The sequence below is a fragment of the Crassostrea angulata genome, chromosome 7 (genome assembly GCF_025612915.1).
Source record: "Crassostrea angulata isolate pt1a10 chromosome 7, ASM2561291v2, whole genome shotgun sequence".
In the NCBI taxonomy this organism is placed as follows: domain Eukaryota; kingdom Metazoa; phylum Mollusca; class Bivalvia; order Ostreida; family Ostreidae; genus Magallana; species Magallana angulata.
Window position 1 is genome coordinate 52,244,398 of NC_069117.1, and position 18,595 is coordinate 52,262,992.

At 32.2% G+C, this 18,595-nt stretch overlaps 1 protein-coding gene and 1 long non-coding RNA gene across 2 annotated transcripts; one reads left to right on the plus strand and one right to left on the minus strand.

Moving 5' to 3' along the window:
* Positions 1-701: 701 nt before the first annotated feature.
* On the plus strand, positions 702-15,076 carry LOC128156154 (selenoprotein S-like). Its single transcript, XM_052818187.1, has 6 exons — positions 702-776; positions 3,440-3,617; positions 4,841-4,947; positions 5,342-5,425; positions 12,852-12,912; positions 14,207-15,076. Exons 1-6 carry the CDS (start codon positions 702-704, stop codon positions 14,272-14,274), a joined length of 573 nt encoding a protein of 190 aa, XP_052674147.1. The 3' UTR covers positions 14,275-15,076.
* On the minus strand, positions 6,312-10,810 carry LOC128156155 (uncharacterized). Its single transcript, XR_008239677.1, has 2 exons — positions 9,320-10,810; positions 6,312-6,787 (listed from the first exon to the last, which is right to left on the minus strand). It is a non-coding gene; the product is annotated as an uncharacterized LOC128156155 (long non-coding RNA).
* Positions 15,077-18,595: the final 3,519 nt, after the last annotated feature.

Sequence of the window (18,595 nt, forward strand, 5' to 3'; positions counted from 1 at the left end):
GGATTCTTCCAAATATCTATAAATTTTGAATGTGTCCCTTCTTAATTAATTTACTTGTAGGTGTATGACTGACTTCATCATTGAAATGAGTGACAATATAGATCTATAAAGCACCCTGATCCCTCTCTCTCTCTCTCTCTCTCTCTCTCTCTCTCTCTCTCTCTCAGGCGGTTTTTGGTTCATGTAAGTGCATTTAGTACTGCTTCAATCTCCCAAAATGATGCAGATGCCATACTCTTTCATTTTGGTAAATAAATTTTCCAAAATTTTTAATGTGTCCCTCCACTTTTAGACAGATTTTTATCAAACCATGTATTTAAAAGATATATGTACATGTACATGTACCTGTAATGCTTATGTTTTACGTTCATAAAATGGCTAAATGCTACCCATATCCATCAAACTAAAGCAAGATTTACATGTATGATATTTATTTTTAAAAAGTAAAATTTATCGTCTTTTGAATTCCATATTCAACAAAAAAGTGACTAGGGTAGTCATTCTTATATATACCTCATATCGGCAATACATTTGCATCCTCAGTAAATACAAGTATATGTACATTGGCAACTGATTTGTTTTCTGATTTTTTATCCGGGATTACAAAATCCGATCCGACTCTAAGTTTAGTGTTCTTGTATTAACTTCCTCCGGTTTTTCGTCGATCATCGACAAAAAGAAAGACACGTAATCCAACAGAAATGGATGATGACGGCGTCACCATTCATTCAGAGGGAGAAGATGGTTTTGTTCCTGAAACGAAAAATATCAAAATCGTTAAAAAAGCGAGAAAAACGTCAGATATTTCGGACTATAAATGGCATTGCCAATCTGCCATCATTTTAGTTTTGATAGCTCAAAGTTTTCATTGTTATGCTTAATATATATACTTCGTATTCTAAATTTCAGTATTGACCATACAAGGGAGATTTACTAGAATTTGTGTTCATATCACATTGTCAATTTATCCTTACATCGGGGCTAGCATGTAATGTCTTTTACTTTCAAACTTGGTTGTTTCTAAAGAAAAGTTAGCTCAAAGCAGACCCCTCTTTGTCATAAAGCATTTTTACGAGGCACTATTTAGGGCTGAACATTTTACAAACGCCCCCTTTATTACCTGTACAAACTTCAAAATGATGCTGTTGTCAATCAATTTTTAAACAATAGCACCCAGTTTGATTGAATTGATCATCCAAGCAAGATCTTGCCTGGTTTGTGGAATTCTGTTTATTAGCAAATAGCAATTTGTATAAATATCTTTGATATCTTTCATCCTGGATTTAAAGGGGAAAATAAAAATTAGATGTTTAAACATTATTGAAATTGATTTTAAAAATTAGTCATCATGTTAAACTACAAATTTGTACAACGTAATTTGAATTTTTGTGATCTAATAAATTCCACAAAGATGAGCAGCTCCAAAACATATTCAATCTTCTTTTTAAGACAAACTTATGAGCTACTAAATCTTTAATTACTGTGAATACAGGCATTATTGTAACTTGGTGCATGAGTTGGGAAACAAACTCCAATTTCATCGTAACATGGCCGCCTTTACATTCCACATTCTTCTTGATCACATGGTTTTCTTATACAATTATTTGTTAAAATAAACTACATTTAACACTGTCAAGATGTGCTAAACACGATGTATTGAGTTATATTTTAAAACAAAATTAATTTACTTAATTTATTCACTTGTGCTTTACATGTGTGTTTAGAGAAAATTCAGACGACACAGACTTCAATGTAGAAAAGTTCAACTGTTAGAAAGGATTCATTTATGCATAAAATGGCTTCATATAGACATTAAACAAAAAGATACTCCAGTTACGATAATTTCTGAATAATTATTTATTTCCTGGGTATTAATTTGCTGCCTGTGTATAGAGGTTAGCAGTGTTTCTATCCGCAAGAAGACTGCAAGCCCCGACGGCTTTCACACCTTAAAAAATTAAACCCAGCCCCCACCTCAGATTTACCACCTGGTAAATTCATTCGGCCTCTAAGCATGTGTATTTATTGAAGCATGTGACAAATTCATTAAAATATTTCAAAATGCTTGTTTTTAGACCTTGGACATGACTATACAAACACGAACAGCATGTGTAAAATACATAGAACCGTTATATCACAGATTGTGGTGGAGAAAATAAAATACATCACAAATATACATATATGGTATATCAGTATCTGGATATTTCTTAGATTTAATTTGTGTGAAAAGACAAATGTGGAAATTATGTTCTTTGAACACAGATGTCTGAAATTACTTTAAGTTTTTTCTGTTAAGAATGTTATGTGTGTTTTATTTTTTTTCATGTTTTTTGATACCGGTATTTTTTCATTTTTTTTTTATATATTCTTTAAAAATATTTTACTAGTTACTTTTGCCCTAACCAAATCAGATAATTTTTTTGTCCTCAACAAAGTTGGATTTAGTTTAAGTCCAATCCACACTTTGCAAAAGTTGTTCCCCTTTGCGGGGTCAACCCAAAGGTCAAAAGGGAAAAAACAACTTTTCCCTTCTTAATGCAACCAAATACTTGGGCGTCCTGTGAAGAAATCTCTTGGAATTCAATTTGTTCCTTCGATGTGTGGGTTGCCCCAACTTGGGGCAATTCAAATTCACAGCGGAAACGGATTTCTAGTGTTAAATAACGACGTTACAACCCTCTAAACTGCAAAGGCTACTATGAGAAAAATATGGGTTTTTCCCTAAAGATGGCGGCCAAGGGACATAACTTTTGTAAAGTGTGGATTGGTCTATAGTAAAAAAATTTTTTTATGCTTCCTAATAAAGGAACACTAAAAACACACCCCTTCCTTATACGATCATTGCTATGAAATAAACACGTGGAAACACATCATCTAAGTTGTTTGAAGATTAGAATCTAGCTATGAGAAATTATTGGCAATTTAAAAAACAGCATTATGTTGGGTTTTTTTTTAAATGTAAAAAAAAATACATTTGTATGTTATTAGCATTAGATATTTAAATATACACACAAACTACTTACTTTGCCAATGCACCACCTTAATAACACTGTACAGCTGCACACTATGGTTAATTTATAATAATCTGATTTTATTGAACAAAGTGTCTTGTTTATCAAATCTATTCTTAACCTATAAAAGATCAAATCTATTCTTAACCTATAAAAGTAAGGAGAATGTGAATTGAATTGGCATGGGTATCTTGTACAGCCTTGTCAATTACCTCTTGGAGAGATAGATAGGGTATAAAATTTTATGTATTCTTTTACCAAAAAAAATTGAAGTAGGATGGCAAACTCTGTTTAATTTCAAATTTTCTTTCCATATGAATTCAAATTAGCACCAGCGGTATTGAACTATTAAATGACAGGTAGCTTACAAATGATTTGGAAGTCAGGTAGAGACTTGTATGGGTTTAAACTTTAACCAATGTCTTCAGTCACTCAATCAATCAAATCAAACATTCAATTTTTTTTCAGGTGTAGAATATTTGCAGCAATATGGATGGTTTATTCTTTTGGGAGTTCTCATCCTTTTGTATATAAAGACCAAACTAGACCCCAAAATCAGGAAACTGAAATCCAAAGCTGAAGACATAAGCTACCAGAAAAAATTTGGTAAGTAAAGACAAAAAAGTATGGTTAGCATTCTTGATTTGTGGTTTCAGATGTCTGGAGGGTGTTTTTAAAGTATTTGCTCCTTTATTGAAGGATTTACTGAATAATTAAAGAATGTCAAAGAAATTTATGAACAGTATAAGTTAGAACATGATTATCTTATTTAATAATCTTATTTAATAAAATTAATACCATGGAAAACATCTGTAATTTGGTTGCGGTCATTAATTTTAGTTTGTATAATGGTAATATCAGGTTTTATATTTCATATCTGTAATATGTACAGGCAGTAATAATCAAAGACAATTAAAATGATCATCAAAGATAATTAGACATTTAGGATGATCATCAAAGATAATTAGGATTTACATCAGTTCACTACTTTCATACATTTATCAATTGCTTGGAAAATGATGTACTGAACACAGATGCAACCCTAACACAACACAGGAAGTAGACAGGTGACAGCTACAGTGTATTGAAATTGATGTGAAAGACCTTAATGTCTCCCCAGCATTCCGTTGTCAGACCTGTGGAAGTTTAATAGCATTTGCCTAGAAATTCCATTAAAATTAACAGAGACAAATCTGACCTTTCTTGCCAGCCATTAATGGCAGCTTGTTAAGCTTCTTCTTTTTTTGTTTGATGTTGGCTGTACTACAAAGAAGATATCTTAAATTGCAATAAGGACGCTTACCTTAATTCTGATTGCTTTGAGAGTCAAAGTACACCAGACAAGCTCCTACTTATCATCTTAAGAACTGAATGCACCATATGCAGACACTTCTTACCTTTGTTTTGTCTTGGGTACATTGTTGTAGATATACTATAGAATGAAAATTATTAAATTGTAAAAAGATGGCTACTTTATATTAATTCAAATGTGGGATAAAATGACTATATGCTTGTTTGTTTTATATGGTCCAGTCCCCTGACTATACAAGTGTACACACAAATCCCCTTCATTCTACTTTTGTTTAATATTTATGTTACATTAGTCAAGATGAGAGTCTTGGACTGTTTCTTAAAGTTACATATATTGTAGATATTGTTTTTTATTCATTTCCAAGCTTAAATAAGAAACAAAACTAAATGCACCGTATGCTAGAATCCTCTCACTTATTGATCATTATCATTAGTTAATAAACCCGAAACTGTAGTACATGTTTAATATATGGGTATTTGTGAGTGAAATAAGGGCACTTGTTGATATTGAACCACAGATCCTGACACGACTCAGAGAAGACTGGAGGCCATGGAGAGGGCACGGATGAAACTTCAAGAGGAACATGATGCCAAAGCAGCCATGTATGCCGAACTGCAGAAACAGGTAACCATTAACCATATATCTGGGGGGGTTTTTGCGTGTCACAAAATTTGCAAAAAAATTTTAACAGCAAAATAGGTAGCATTTTTTATTTTCATCAGTCATTTTTTGCGATTGAAAATTTTTTTTTTTGAAAATAATAAAGAATATAATTTCTGAGTAGTTTGATAATTTGCGATTTTAAAAGAGATTGCACCAAAAGCGAATATTAGATCATCTCAAAAATTACCGGATATATGGTATGTCTTACCAAGCAGGTCAAAGTGCAAACTGTGTCTTGATTGCTGTTTTATTAAACACTCATCCAACCAGTCACTGGAATTTATTCTTTTAATGGGCAAAGCTGCAGTATGAATTGCATTGGTTATTTTATGGGTATTTTGTGATGTTTTTTTAGAAAGAAGAAGAAAAACGGAAACAGAAAATAGAAGAATGGGAGAATCTACAAGATGGGAAGGGATATAGGTCCAAAGTTAAACCTGTAAGTACTCCATACACATAGTTTCAAGCTGAGCTTGAAGAGAAAAAAACTGGATGACTTGCATTATCAGTCTAGTTTCACAAAATACTGAGTTTGGTTGTTCTTCTTTTTGGTTCTTGTTTCAATTTCCTTCTTTTTTTGTTCCAAATGGTGAGACAATTCTTGATAGATATATTAAATTAAATGATTAATCATACCAATGAAATGGCAATTTAATCCTTTCAACTTCAATTATACTAAATGATGGTATATTAGACATTAAAAATGGTTGGATGATGTTACATTTGCAATGCACAAGCCGATTAATTAAAATCATTTGATTTGAAAACATATAACAGGTAATTGTATGATTATTATACATGAATAACTTTTTACCTGATATATCAAAGATTTTAGAACAAGTCAACTGATAATCCATATTTCAGTGATCATATCATCACATACTAACAAAATGGTGAGGTGGAGTTAGAGCATTGAAATATTGCTTCAATCTTTCAGATTTACTTAACAAATTATTACTTTTTTCAAAGAACTTTTTTCATTATAAGACAAAGATTAATTATCCCATAGCAAGAGACATAAGTCGTTTATATTAATTCTATTTCTTTAAGCCTGGAAAGTTTGTTGAGTGATTGAGTGATGGTTTCTTGCATTCAAATATCTTCAATGAAAAAAAAATAATGAAAAATATCAGCCTTCTTACCTCAAGCACAGTTTGGAGAACTGATTACATTTTTTGTCTGTTTAGGTCATGAAAAGCACACTTTTTTGTGTCTTTACTTGTTTGAAATAATGTTGCACTTGTGTATTCTAGCAGTTATTTTATAAAGGTAATAAACCAATTTACGGTGTGTATATACATGTAGATGACAAAACAAATAAAACCTAATATTTAGCTGCTTTATTTTGAAAAAATAAACAAATGCTTGTCAAGCTGGTTGGCATAGTTCCGTAAAGACAGCAATGTCTTTAGCCATATCGTAAAAGATTTGAAGAGGAACCTTTATTGCTGGCTCCACCGACCTCGTCACGTGGTACTGACACGTATCCTTGTGCTGGCATCCAGATCCAGATGCCTCCGCGCTTCTTCGTTGAAGGGTTTCCGAATCTCGATCTCTTTGCATTTATTGATGAAGGTTGCAATAAAACTGGGTATGAATCTGAATCGGTGCTTCGTAATTTCTGACGAATATTGGAAAGAATGTAAGCAAGTTCTCCGTTAATCTCCCGCTCTGTAGGCTCAGTCTGATAGTCGTCACGTGATGCGCTTACTGCGCAAGAACAAAACATAAGAACTAAAAACAGTGCTGGTGCTAAAGTCCGAATTTGATGAAAATTTAGTCTGTACATTGTCTTTTTAGCCTGTAAAAAAGATATCAAAGTTATATATTTGTTCCATGACGATGATTAATTTATATACATCGATACACATTTACAAGTTAACAAAAGATGCCAATTTTATTGGCATCATCAGTATGTACTTGTATTCATGTATATTTGAACTTTAATTTCAGGATAAGTATTATTTGAATATTGTAGCAATGGTCTTGTGTGCTTTTTAATATAATTATATTTTGTTTTGGGCTTTTTTTTTTAGGTCAATACATTCAAAGTTATCGAACTGACTGTTGAGTTGTGTTATATTAGTAATCACTGTCTTGCTAAATGATACTGTAAGAGAAATCGTTCATTCGTTCATTTCCGCTTATTTTCCAGGAAAGTTGTTGGACTGTTATGAACATCTCTGTTATTAAACTGTATTTGATGTAACGCGCTCTTGTGATTGGCTGTCCAGGTGCTTAAGCATAGCTTAATTTGCATTGTTTATGACACTTCTCGGTGGAGAAATATAAAACTTCTTGAGGAGTGTAGGAAAACTAGTTCTTATCCCCGCATTTATATGCGATTTCCATATTAACTCTGTAAAATTACCCGGAGAGAACCAGTTGAACCTTTAAAAAAATGCTATAAAGATTGAGCTCATAAATTGAGCAAGTCGTGGCTAGCGATGAACGAGAAAAATAAAAACCCGTGTCTTAACTGTAGTGATAAGTTATGTCGTTGGAAGCTTATTTTGGGCATCATGGCGAAAACGATCGGAAAAGCTTTCGGCTATGAGTTAAGTGTTTTGAAAGTTACGGATTGATCATAAACCTCAGCTACAAATTATCATATTTTCAGAATTTAAGAACACGAGCAAATTACAAATAGCGACATTTTATTTGCTATTAAGGGTAGAGCAGAAGGCGGCCTAACTATTGTTTTCTTGCCGATGAAATATTTATATTTTATGTCATGAAACACTGCTTTAATACACTTAACTATTTATTTGTTGATTCATAATATGTGTATGAGATTTGGTTCCACCTTTATATGCTGTTGTACACACACACTCTTTCTCTTTCTCTCTCTCTCTCTCTCTCTCTCTCTCTCTCTCTCTCAAATAATTGCCTTAAGTTACTTTGTTGCAGAGTTTCGTAATCATTACATATCGTAGGTACGCTATTACGAGCTCAATTTTTTCCTGCAATCATGACCAAATTAGAAAGTTTTCCCAAGAAAATACATTTCAGGACTTTTTTCCCGGAATATTTGCTCATCTGAAGACATGCCCGAGTTCTTTGTAGCCTTCTAATTTGTTGTCTGATCATGATAAACTTCCCAAGTGTTTTATGTTGAGTGAGGAAACCGGCTTGCTCTAATAATCCCATGGAATTACCATGACAAGAGAACTTTGGAAAGTAAATTAAAAGAAGTTTGATGCATTTTACAGTTGAGGCGATGGTGTATAAATTCACGGTGTTCCTCTGGAAAGTCCAAGAGGACCCGTTCCAGTTGAAAGTGATTATATTTATGACTATACAATCGCCTCACTAACGTTTTCGCGGGAAACTGATTAATACGTTTTTGTACTTGATTGGTCTCTTTGCTAGGATAATAATCCTACTAGGTCCCACAGGGGCCAATGATACTTTGATAGATTCGCCTCTGGATGTATTTATGAACTTTGTTTTATGTCACCAGAGTCAGATTCCTCATGTTCTCTCCTTTCATATTTACCAAATAAAATGCTTAAGTGTTTTATAGATTATGCTCATTTAAAAGACTTCTCTAAAGAGTTATGGAATTATTTCACTTGCGGGGGTTTTAAGTTCAAATCATCACTGCAACAAACCAAATCTTTATCGATATTTTCTAAATGATACAAGCTTAACATGCATCAGTATTTATTTAACAAAATGCGATAAAGGTGTAATATATTGCATTTACATTAACAGTCACTTTAACTCGTTTTTTTTTCAAGTTATGTTAGAAATGTGCATTTTAAAACAAAAACTAAATGAGGCTTTGCAGGCAAAACCGGGATCACTGCTGGGTGACAGTAGAGATGGACACAAATAAGATTCTTTGTGATTATAAACGTGAATGCCGATCGAAGTTAAGAAAAGTATGGTATATGTATATCCTATTGGGTAGATGGTAAAGCAAAATGTACAACACAATTTGTCAAATTTTAGATATGACAACAAATTTATTTTCATGTACTTCGAAATGGCATGCAGCATCAGCAGATTAATTATTTAGAGTACATGTTACTTTAACTTAAAAAAATTGTAGTGCATGCTAATGACCACAAATGCTGTTATTTTAAAGCAACATTTTCCTTTTTCAACCTTATACGGAAGTTAAATGAAACTAAATTTAAAATTAAGTTATTATTGGAGAATATTTCAATGTTAAATAGTTAATCCGCTGTAAAGAAGATTTTAACACATTTTTTACAATGATATTGATCAAAATAGTAGGGATAACAATTTCCAGAAAATTAATAATTAATGAAAACAATTCTTACTTTCGCGGTTTTGTCAACACTGTATTGTTAAATGGACTTACCTTCTGTTTTTTCTAAATGCTTGTACCGTATTCACGATCTTGTTCTTTCTGAATCTGTCCATTCTGTCGAGTGGAATTTATGACGGTTCGGTAGCCGCCCTCTTGTGAATTATTGGACGAATCTTTCTCCTACACGCGTACAAGACGGACCTCTTTCTTCTAACGTAATTGAAACGCTAGCAACGACAGAAATAGGAGATCTGAGGGGTAATTTGTTCAGGGAGAAGTGATTAAACTGATACAGTATTAAAAACATGACCCCAATTATAAAACAGGTTACTAATTGAACACACTTACTGTGAACTCGTACGGTAGTATGCTGGAAAGGGTGATTTATTTGTTTCATTTTATATCGAACATCGCTATTTACAATTAGTAGTAGAATGCTGAATATCTTTGATATACACGAGTTTATGTAAACACGTAGTTAAAACAATATCTAATATTTTAATTATCTTCAAAAAGAAGGATTGGATGGTACATCGTAGGTACTTGACTATTTCAGCCCACTCCCTAAGCTGAAAAGTTGACAATAGAAACTAAGATGATATTAAAATGATAGAACAGGTGAAGAAAATCTGAAAAGACAACATGCGATAGTAACTTATGATCAAGATCTCTTAAATGTTTGAAGAGACAAATTTCTTCTATGATGCTTCACAACAATAGCTTTGTTTGAGTATAACTGGACAAAAATTTTCGGTAAACACAATGAAAAACCATGTTTTAAGCTGTTATTTTCTATGATATACAAAGTAAATAAGTCACACTTTTCAGAGTGTTGTCCATTTTTATTTTGACTAATAAATATGTTATGAATGCGTGGAGTCTCTTAAAAACGGCATTAAACAAGCTCTTGGCCTCCTCTTTAGAATGATGTCTTTAAATGATGTCAGTCTAAATATATAGGTTTTGGTATTACTTTTTCCGTGATTCAATATAGAATGTCAAGAAATTATTTCATTTTCTACATAATTCCTATAAAGCCTTAAAGTAAGAGAAAAAGTCCAAAAGAATAAAAATGAGAACGTTGAACATGTTCGATTATTAATCATCAGATGTTCCTTAAGCTTTGACACATGATATATTTGCCCATAAATAAAAAACAAACATTGAAGATTTTTACTATATCTTTTGATAGTTTTTCATTTTAAGGAGGTAGGTAAATATAGCCCTAATATGGCCACGACCATCTATCTCTCTTATTACAAATAGAAAAAAAAATTGGTATTAGTACACACCCCTGTCATGAAAAACTTAAATATTGTCACCACAGTGTAAAACCATGCCGAATTCAATAAACATATAATAACATGTCCATTTTTTGTTTCAAACACTTTATCCAACTTTAAGTGTTAATATTCTTTGTACGTGAATTTGTGAGTCCTGCAAATTTGATCTCGACACATAGATTAATGTTTAGGGACCAATACATATCGTGCCTTTGCTTATGTACCAATGACCGATAGATGACCATTATTGGCTAATGTTTGCGATGTATTTTACACACACACACACACACACACACACACACATATATATATATATATATATATATATATATATATATATATATATATATATATATATATATATATATATATATATTAAACGTTACGTTTACTTAAAAAAAAAACAAAGAAACATTTTAATCCTTCTACCTCTGAATGATGAGTTTAGTGTCTTACCGGTTTTGCATGAACACAAACCAAGTTCATTTACATTTACAAAATGACATGGGTATGCTTGTATATATAGCAATAATTTAACTATTTCTCTTTGTTGTCTTATATTGTTTAGACAAATTGAATTGTTCTTCTTTTTTAAGAAAACAATTTTACAGCTTTTTATGTAACATAGTCTTGAACGTTTCATCTGCTTGAAAAAAAAGACTATAAACTAATTTTTTATTGCTTTTACATAAAAAACTAATAGATGCACCGTAAAAAAACAATTGTACGAAATATTTGTATTATTCTACATGTGACTCATTCTTAAAATTAGCTGAAAAATAATTTGACAGAGATATAAAGTAAATGAATTAAATGCAACAGGACAGCAGTTATAATCAGCAATGACCGTTGTTTACCAAGCTTACCAGCGAACGCCAAATTGTTACAGTAAAATTTCGCACATAATATCTGATTCATTATTAAATTGAACCAGAATACTGAACTGAAATTAAAAGATATACTAAAGAACACGTGTCTCAAGTATACGCAATATGAGTTAAAATTCGAGACAGGTCCGGATTGTCGTTGTTTCAACGGAAGCATGCCCGTCTAGCAGACTTTTCGGATAGTTTATGGTCAACAGCGAAAATCTGATACTGAAAAACACGAGGCTTTGTGGTTATATTAATTCGGCTGAGGACAGAATACGAGCCTCTTCTCCGTCATTCAGTCCTTAATGACGGATTAGTTATTATTCAGACTGGTTTCAATTTCCGGATAATTTGGTTATCCACAGAAAGCTGTTGCATAAAACAGGTTTTCTCATTACGGTTTTATTTTTTAATTATAGATGTTCGGTTGAACCTTGTTAATGATGATTTATGCAGCAATATATAGTTAAGAAACCGTATTTCATAATTGTCTGCAAGTTAAGATTGATAATCTAATTTATTTGTTTAATCACGAAATGTAGAAATCAAACAAACATTAAAAGTCCTGTTTTTAATTGACTGGATATCACATTGTACTATACTGCAAGTCATGATGGGTTTTTTTTATTAATAAGCACACCGTTTATTTCGGAATGGTGTCCGAAGCAAATAAACCACGTTATTTGTCTTCAGTTAGATTGTTTTGCACGGTAAGAATTTGAACCTTGGTCTTTACAAGACGTCTAAGAGGATTTAATGCATGCGCACTGTTCCAACGTCAAGCGCTTGACTTCAGAACTATAAAGGTTGATGGTCAGTCGGGATAGACTTCAAAGTCAGGTATTTTGCAGCAGCGAGCCATCACTGTTTAACGTCCCCGATGTTCCAGTATTGGTCTAACTTTAAATAGCTCGTCAGCGGTTCAGTTGACCTCTGGGCAAAGAATCCTATTAACGATGTAAGATATAAAAACACACGAGGAACAAGTCAATCATCTCTTTATGTGCATCAGTACTTTGGTATGATTCCTTGCAACGCAATTTTTAGTTGAACTGTGAACATAAATTGCGATTTAAAAGTTCTATGTCCCCTAGTGGAACTAAATCTACTTAGGATGCATACAATACACATTGCCGTCAGAGAGAATACATGTACTAAGAAAGGGATTTGGCCATAGAGCATACATACCGTTGCAAGTATATAAAACGCATAATGTCACTTGAACAAGAAATCTAATTCGTATACTCGGCAACTGCATGTTTGTACCGTATATCTTGTATAGTGGGAATTGCAGATGATACTTAGCAAGACTATTTTTTGTTTTCATGGTTGTGAAGTAAAGCATTTTTCATGTCTGACATAATCATGCTAGAAGGGATCTAGATGGATATGTTGTTGTTAGAGTAAATTTCGTTGCTACATTTGCAGAAAGACGAGTCTTCAGAGAGTCCGGGGAAACTAAAACCAAAACCCAAATTACGACAAAATGGTAGGTGAAAATAGAAAGTTAAGCATAACCTTAAAAAAATCTTGATACGCGTTGAGTTATTTGTCATTCATGTCAGAAATGGTTTATTTTTAAAATTGCATTTTGTCATAAATCATAAAATTGTTACTATGAATACTATTTTAAGCATGGTCAAAACCAATATAATCATGTATCTCATGGTATTATTTTGTTTTACTTAAGGAGGATGTGCGGCCACCTTGTACATTTGAGGATAAGAATGTAAACATTTCTTGAACTGGATTGTTTCTGCCGGAAACTGTCCAAAAATATTGCCATCATATATAAAAGCAATAAATACGAAGTCCTACAAGTCATTTTGTTTGAAAAGTATTCATACAAGAACAGGACAATGCCTTTTTAATCACTCAGAACAGCTGTCGAACTGCGCAGGTACAGACATTTTAAAGATTTAAAAATCTAAAAAAAAATATGAAGGGGGTTCATTGGTGTCCTCTTTACAATCAGTTGTTGAGAAAAATGTCCAAGCTTGCTCATTTAAGTTGTAATTTTGTCTCAAAATAGGGTGCCCTATTTTTATTAGTCTACGTGGGATCTGTTTTAGAAAAATCCAGTCTATAATTAAAACTCCTGTGTCTATAAAGACACATTGACGTTATATTTTCATAGAAAAAATAAATGTCAATTCCAAACAATCCGTTTTGAATTTAATATACATCTCTATACCTGTCCCATGTTTGTTTTATGTGGATTGTTTAGTTTTATAGGTATAAAATAAAGCTTATTCTTTTTAGAAGTGGGATAGGGGTCCAAAAAAGTGATTGTCTTAAATTAAAAAAGAGTACATCTTATTTTAATGATAGTATTATCTGCAATGTACCTCCACAGACACAGACAAATATATCTTGTGGTTTTTGAGGCCCATTTTAAGAAAAGGGTACCTTACTTTGAGACAAAGTTTCAACTTAAATAAGCAAGCGTAGACATTTTTCTCAACAAATGGTTGTAGAGAGCACACCAATGCACCCCTTCATATTTTTTCAGATTCTTAAATTTCCAAAATAAGTCTGTATAGGTGCGCAGTTCGACAGCGGTTCTGGGTGATTAAAAAGGTATTGTCCTGTTCTTGTATGCATACTTGCAAATAAAATGACATGTAGGACTTCGTATTTATTGCTTTTATATATTTTGGCAACATTTTTGGCCAGTTTCGGGCAGAAAAAAGCCAATTCAAGATATATTTACATTCTTATCCTCAAATGTACAAGATGGCCGCACATCCCCCTTAATGTCGTTAACGTTACTTATATTGTAGATTACAATCCATTGATGGGTGGAGGAGGGCCGGGATACAGGCCGGCCAGGCGAACGGGAGGAGGATGAGGTTAACTTGTGTATCCGTGGAAAAACCACGTGACAAACAGAGGTCACGTTGTGAGGTACCCGGATACAATTAGCTTGACATGTTGTCCCTTGATTTATTTCCCTTTTCTCTGAAGAATTTACTACTTTTGAATGCGGAATAGGATAGCGAAATTGCTACAATTATGCAAATACGGCTCAAGAGTTAGAAATATTTGTGTGATAAGGGATTGTTGGAACATTCGAACGTAAGAGATTATCGGTTGCTTTCGAGACTTCTCAGTGAGGTGTAAATTAGCTACAGGATAACTGTGGATTTTTACGGTGTTAAAAGAGCACGGATACATTAAAACGATAGTCGTAAAATGGGAAAATATCACCGGCGGCTGCTGCTCGAAAAAATGAGGCGAGTCTGGTTGATTTCATAATTTCAATACTTGCACTTTGTAATTAAATTTTATATCTAAATAATGGAGCTGATCTATTTTATCATTTCCACAACTAATAAAAATGTCGTTCGTATACAAGAATGAAGCTTCTCGAGGGAAAACATTCCTTAGGATTGTTCTTTTTTGGCAGTCTTTATATGTATTTGGCAGGTAGATCTTATATTTTCAGAGAATTGCTGTATATTTTCGATGTAAACAAGGGGATGTTATACTGTAACAATGTTACTTGGCCAGTCAAGTTTATGAAGCATTGTCTAGAAAGAGACTGTAGTCTCACAGATTATGCTGATGTATTCATTGTTATTGTGTAATATTGATGTCAGTGCTTACTATTTATTGTTATCGTTAAATGTTAATAAATCTCATATGTCGAATTCTATGTTTGTTTTTATTCATTTTAATTTTCATTTCATTCAAACCGTTTCTTTTTAATCAGTTGAAGGGTTTTGTGCTGTTGAGTGATTGAAAGTAAGACATGTTACGTGGCCTATCTATAAATTAAACGGCAGATGCATTGATGGAGTTATTTTAATTGTTTGGGTATCGAGGCTATCCTTTATTGCCGTAATTCAGGTGTCTGTTCCAGCGATATAAGTCGATCTAAATTAAATTCAAATATTTGCGGATTAATGCAACTAAGTTTAGTGTTTATCAAAGCTTTTAACAATACGGAGGGAGATTTATGATAAACAAGACTGCATGTACATACAGATTATATAGACAATTTATTTATAGTTTTCTAACATTATTTACTGTATTCCAGTTATTATTACTTAATTTTCTTAAAGTAAAGCACGCGAATAAAGTAATTAATTATAATTACATTGTCAATAATAAGTTTCAAAAAAGTAAAGCTAAATAAAAAAATGTTTAATACATGTATATGAAACACACTTGAACATATCCACACGTTCATGTTCACTATCAGGTTTAAATTGGATGATTTATAATAAGATTGATCTTGCACTTTTAAAATTTATGATCGTCAAAGATTCAAAAGTTTCATCTTTTATCTGCATTCTGTAGGGTTTGAAAATCTTTCCAGCTATATACTAAATAAACGTTCTACAGAAGCAGAGGAAGCTCGGATTGAAAGATACCATTTTGCAATCTTTGCGAAAGTAGCATTGTGTGTTTTTCACACATTCTTCATGGTGAAGAATTTTCTAAATGCATATTTCTTAAAAACGATTCCAAAACTCTTAATAACAACACTCTTCAATATCTTATAATTGTATCGTTATAGCTAGAAATAATGACAACTTTAAAGAATAGAATTTTTTTTCCTATTTTTTAAATCAAGAATCTTTCCTTTTTGAAATAATTTTTTATTAAGTATAATTTCAGTTCTTCAATCACAATTTTAAAATATAAATATACATAAAATAGTATAGTTTTGCGAGGTAATGCCTCAAAATGTCAGCATTTCACTAGATTTTGGAGAGTAACGCATTACATTACCATAACTTGTAATGCTAAATTTGTTGCATTACACATTGCTAGCATTACTTTTAAACCAAATAATGCATTGAAATGCATTACCATTACATTAAGCATTATATAAAAATATAAAGCATTATAAAGAAAGAACTTGGCTCGAAATTTGCAGTCGTTATCTCTATATTTTCCTAAACTTCTCAAATGCCAAATTCTCAGGACTTTGTTTTTCAAAAGACTTCTCCGGAGAGATTCAAGAGTCTGAAATTGACATGGAAGCTTCTTTTAAAAATGTAGAGTGTAAAAATTTTGTTTAAATTATAGCGCAAGTGGATCAAAGATGATCCACAGTGGGTGTCCTTATTTTATCACTATGGGATAAATAGGAAGATTTTTGAAGAAAAAAACAGCAATTATTATTTTTTATATGATTCGGCGACGAATTGACACAGACATATTAAAATTGAAAATTTTAGTTTGAAGCCATAGCCGAACAAATTGAGAAACGCGATAATCCATTGGACGATCTATTTTTAGTCCGATGTAGCAAATATCAAATATTGACCTCCTAGGTCACGTGCAGGTGAATATAACGTTCTATGTTTTCTAAATTGTTGGATACCAGCCAGCCAATCAGAGAGCTAGGAATTATTCAGTCATATTATAAATTTTATTGTTTCAAGTGTTTGCAAGTGCAGTGTTTTTATTTCCTTTTTCTCCCGCTATAAATTCACTGGTTTTGTCATAGTATGATAAATTTTATGTTTTAGGTTAATTAAGGGCTTATTACGAGTAGCCTCAAGTTATTCTTTTTCGTTTAAAAAAAAAATCAATATCTCTTGTGTAAGAATAAGTGCATCATTATTTAGTAATAAATAAGAAGGTGTCAATGCCACTATGTGTTCGTCTTTTCTTTTTATGAATGAACATGACGGCTTTCCCCTCTGTTTTAATTCCACGTATTAAAAAAAACCCTATAGGCAGGTCATTACAGATATATTTAACAGAAATAGAAGGTAATAATTCCCTGACTCTAATAAAGGAAGAAAACCAAGTACAAAAAAAGAAATAATTTATTCAAGAAATGAATAAAATATTCCCACCATTTTTGTTGTTGTGTTTTCAAACGAAGTAACTTCCTAGATTGTTAAGACTTTGATTTAAATAAAGGGCGACTGCCAGTGCAAAAGTGGAATTCGTGAAACTTTTAGCTGTAAAATGGAACATAAACTTTAATTGGTGAAAAGATTGTTATTAGATTTTCTGAATAGAGATAGGAGAAAAGCTATCAGGGATGCATTTCGATCATCGTCAGAATTCAGCTTTAATTTGTTTTGGAGAAAGAATCCTGAGTGCATTCGTTATCTGAGCACTAAGTCCGGGTATTCTCTAATATCTGAATAGACACCGCTATCGTGCAATTTTTGAATTAACCAGGTGGCGGTAAATATAACAAATACAAGTTGTTATTAATTTATAACTAACTTAAGTTACAGTAAATGAAAGTTTAAATTCTTTTTAATTAACCGGGTGGCAATAAATATATAACATACAATTTGATTTTTTGAATTAACCAAAAGGCAGTAAAAGAAAATCATAAAAGTTGTAATTTTTGAATTTGCATGTTGATAAAAAAGTTTTTGCATGTAAGGACCAAAAAAATGTGGTTTCATTAATATTCAAGGGTATCAATTTTTGTGGATAAAGTGAAAATCACAGTTTCAAGGATATGTAAATTCGTGGCCAATGACCCCCATCAATACAAAATGTTAATAGAAATTGCATTTCAATGAACATTTAATTTCATGGATCAACTTAAAAACGAAATCCACGAAAACTGGAATTCAACGAAAATTTGTGAAACCACAGTATACACCGATTGCGTAGTCTTAGTTCAAAAGCCAGACAAATCTTGTTGATTTCAGAGAGCAATGGCTGAGTGGCCTACAATGAAATAGACAAGCCTACGCCACATTGCTGTTTGACATCAACTATCCAAAGTCCAAGCTCTTGTTAAAATGATTCTAGATATAATGGTTAAGATAAATGGGTACTGTAGTAGAGCAGCAATTCCTACCTAACCTTTTGAGATGTTTGTTGTCTGATTTTGTTATGCTCTTACCAAATTAGTGACAATATTTCTGTTCTGCAGTTTTTAACACAAACACTTATATAAACAGTAAAATGAAATTATTCATTAAAGAAATTATCCATTTGTAGATTTTAGACAAGCTTTTGATACGGTATGGAGGAATTTGGCATAAACTTTTTAATAGTGGAATAAATATGGTAAATATTTTACATACATACAAAATATGTTCATAGGTATGAAATAAAAAATATGTATCAAGTTTCATTTCATGTTTGTGGCTTAGAGCTTATTGTACAGTACTGTGGACGTTACTGTAGAGCCAATCCCCGCCTACTAGGTGTGATTGTATATTGGAATTGTGCCA

Coding starts and splice junctions, on each gene's coding strand:
- LOC128156154 (XM_052818187.1), top strand. CDS start 702: ATGGATGATGACGGCGTCACCATTCATTCAGAGGGAGAAGATGGTTTT. Junction 3,618..4,840: donor AAGCTACCAGAAAAAATTTG/GTAAGTAAAGAC, acceptor ATTGAACCACAG/ATCCTGACACGACTCAGAGA. Junction 5,426..12,851: donor ATAGGTCCAAAGTTAAACCT/GTAAGTACTCCA, acceptor CTACATTTGCAG/AAAGACGAGTCTTCAGAGAG.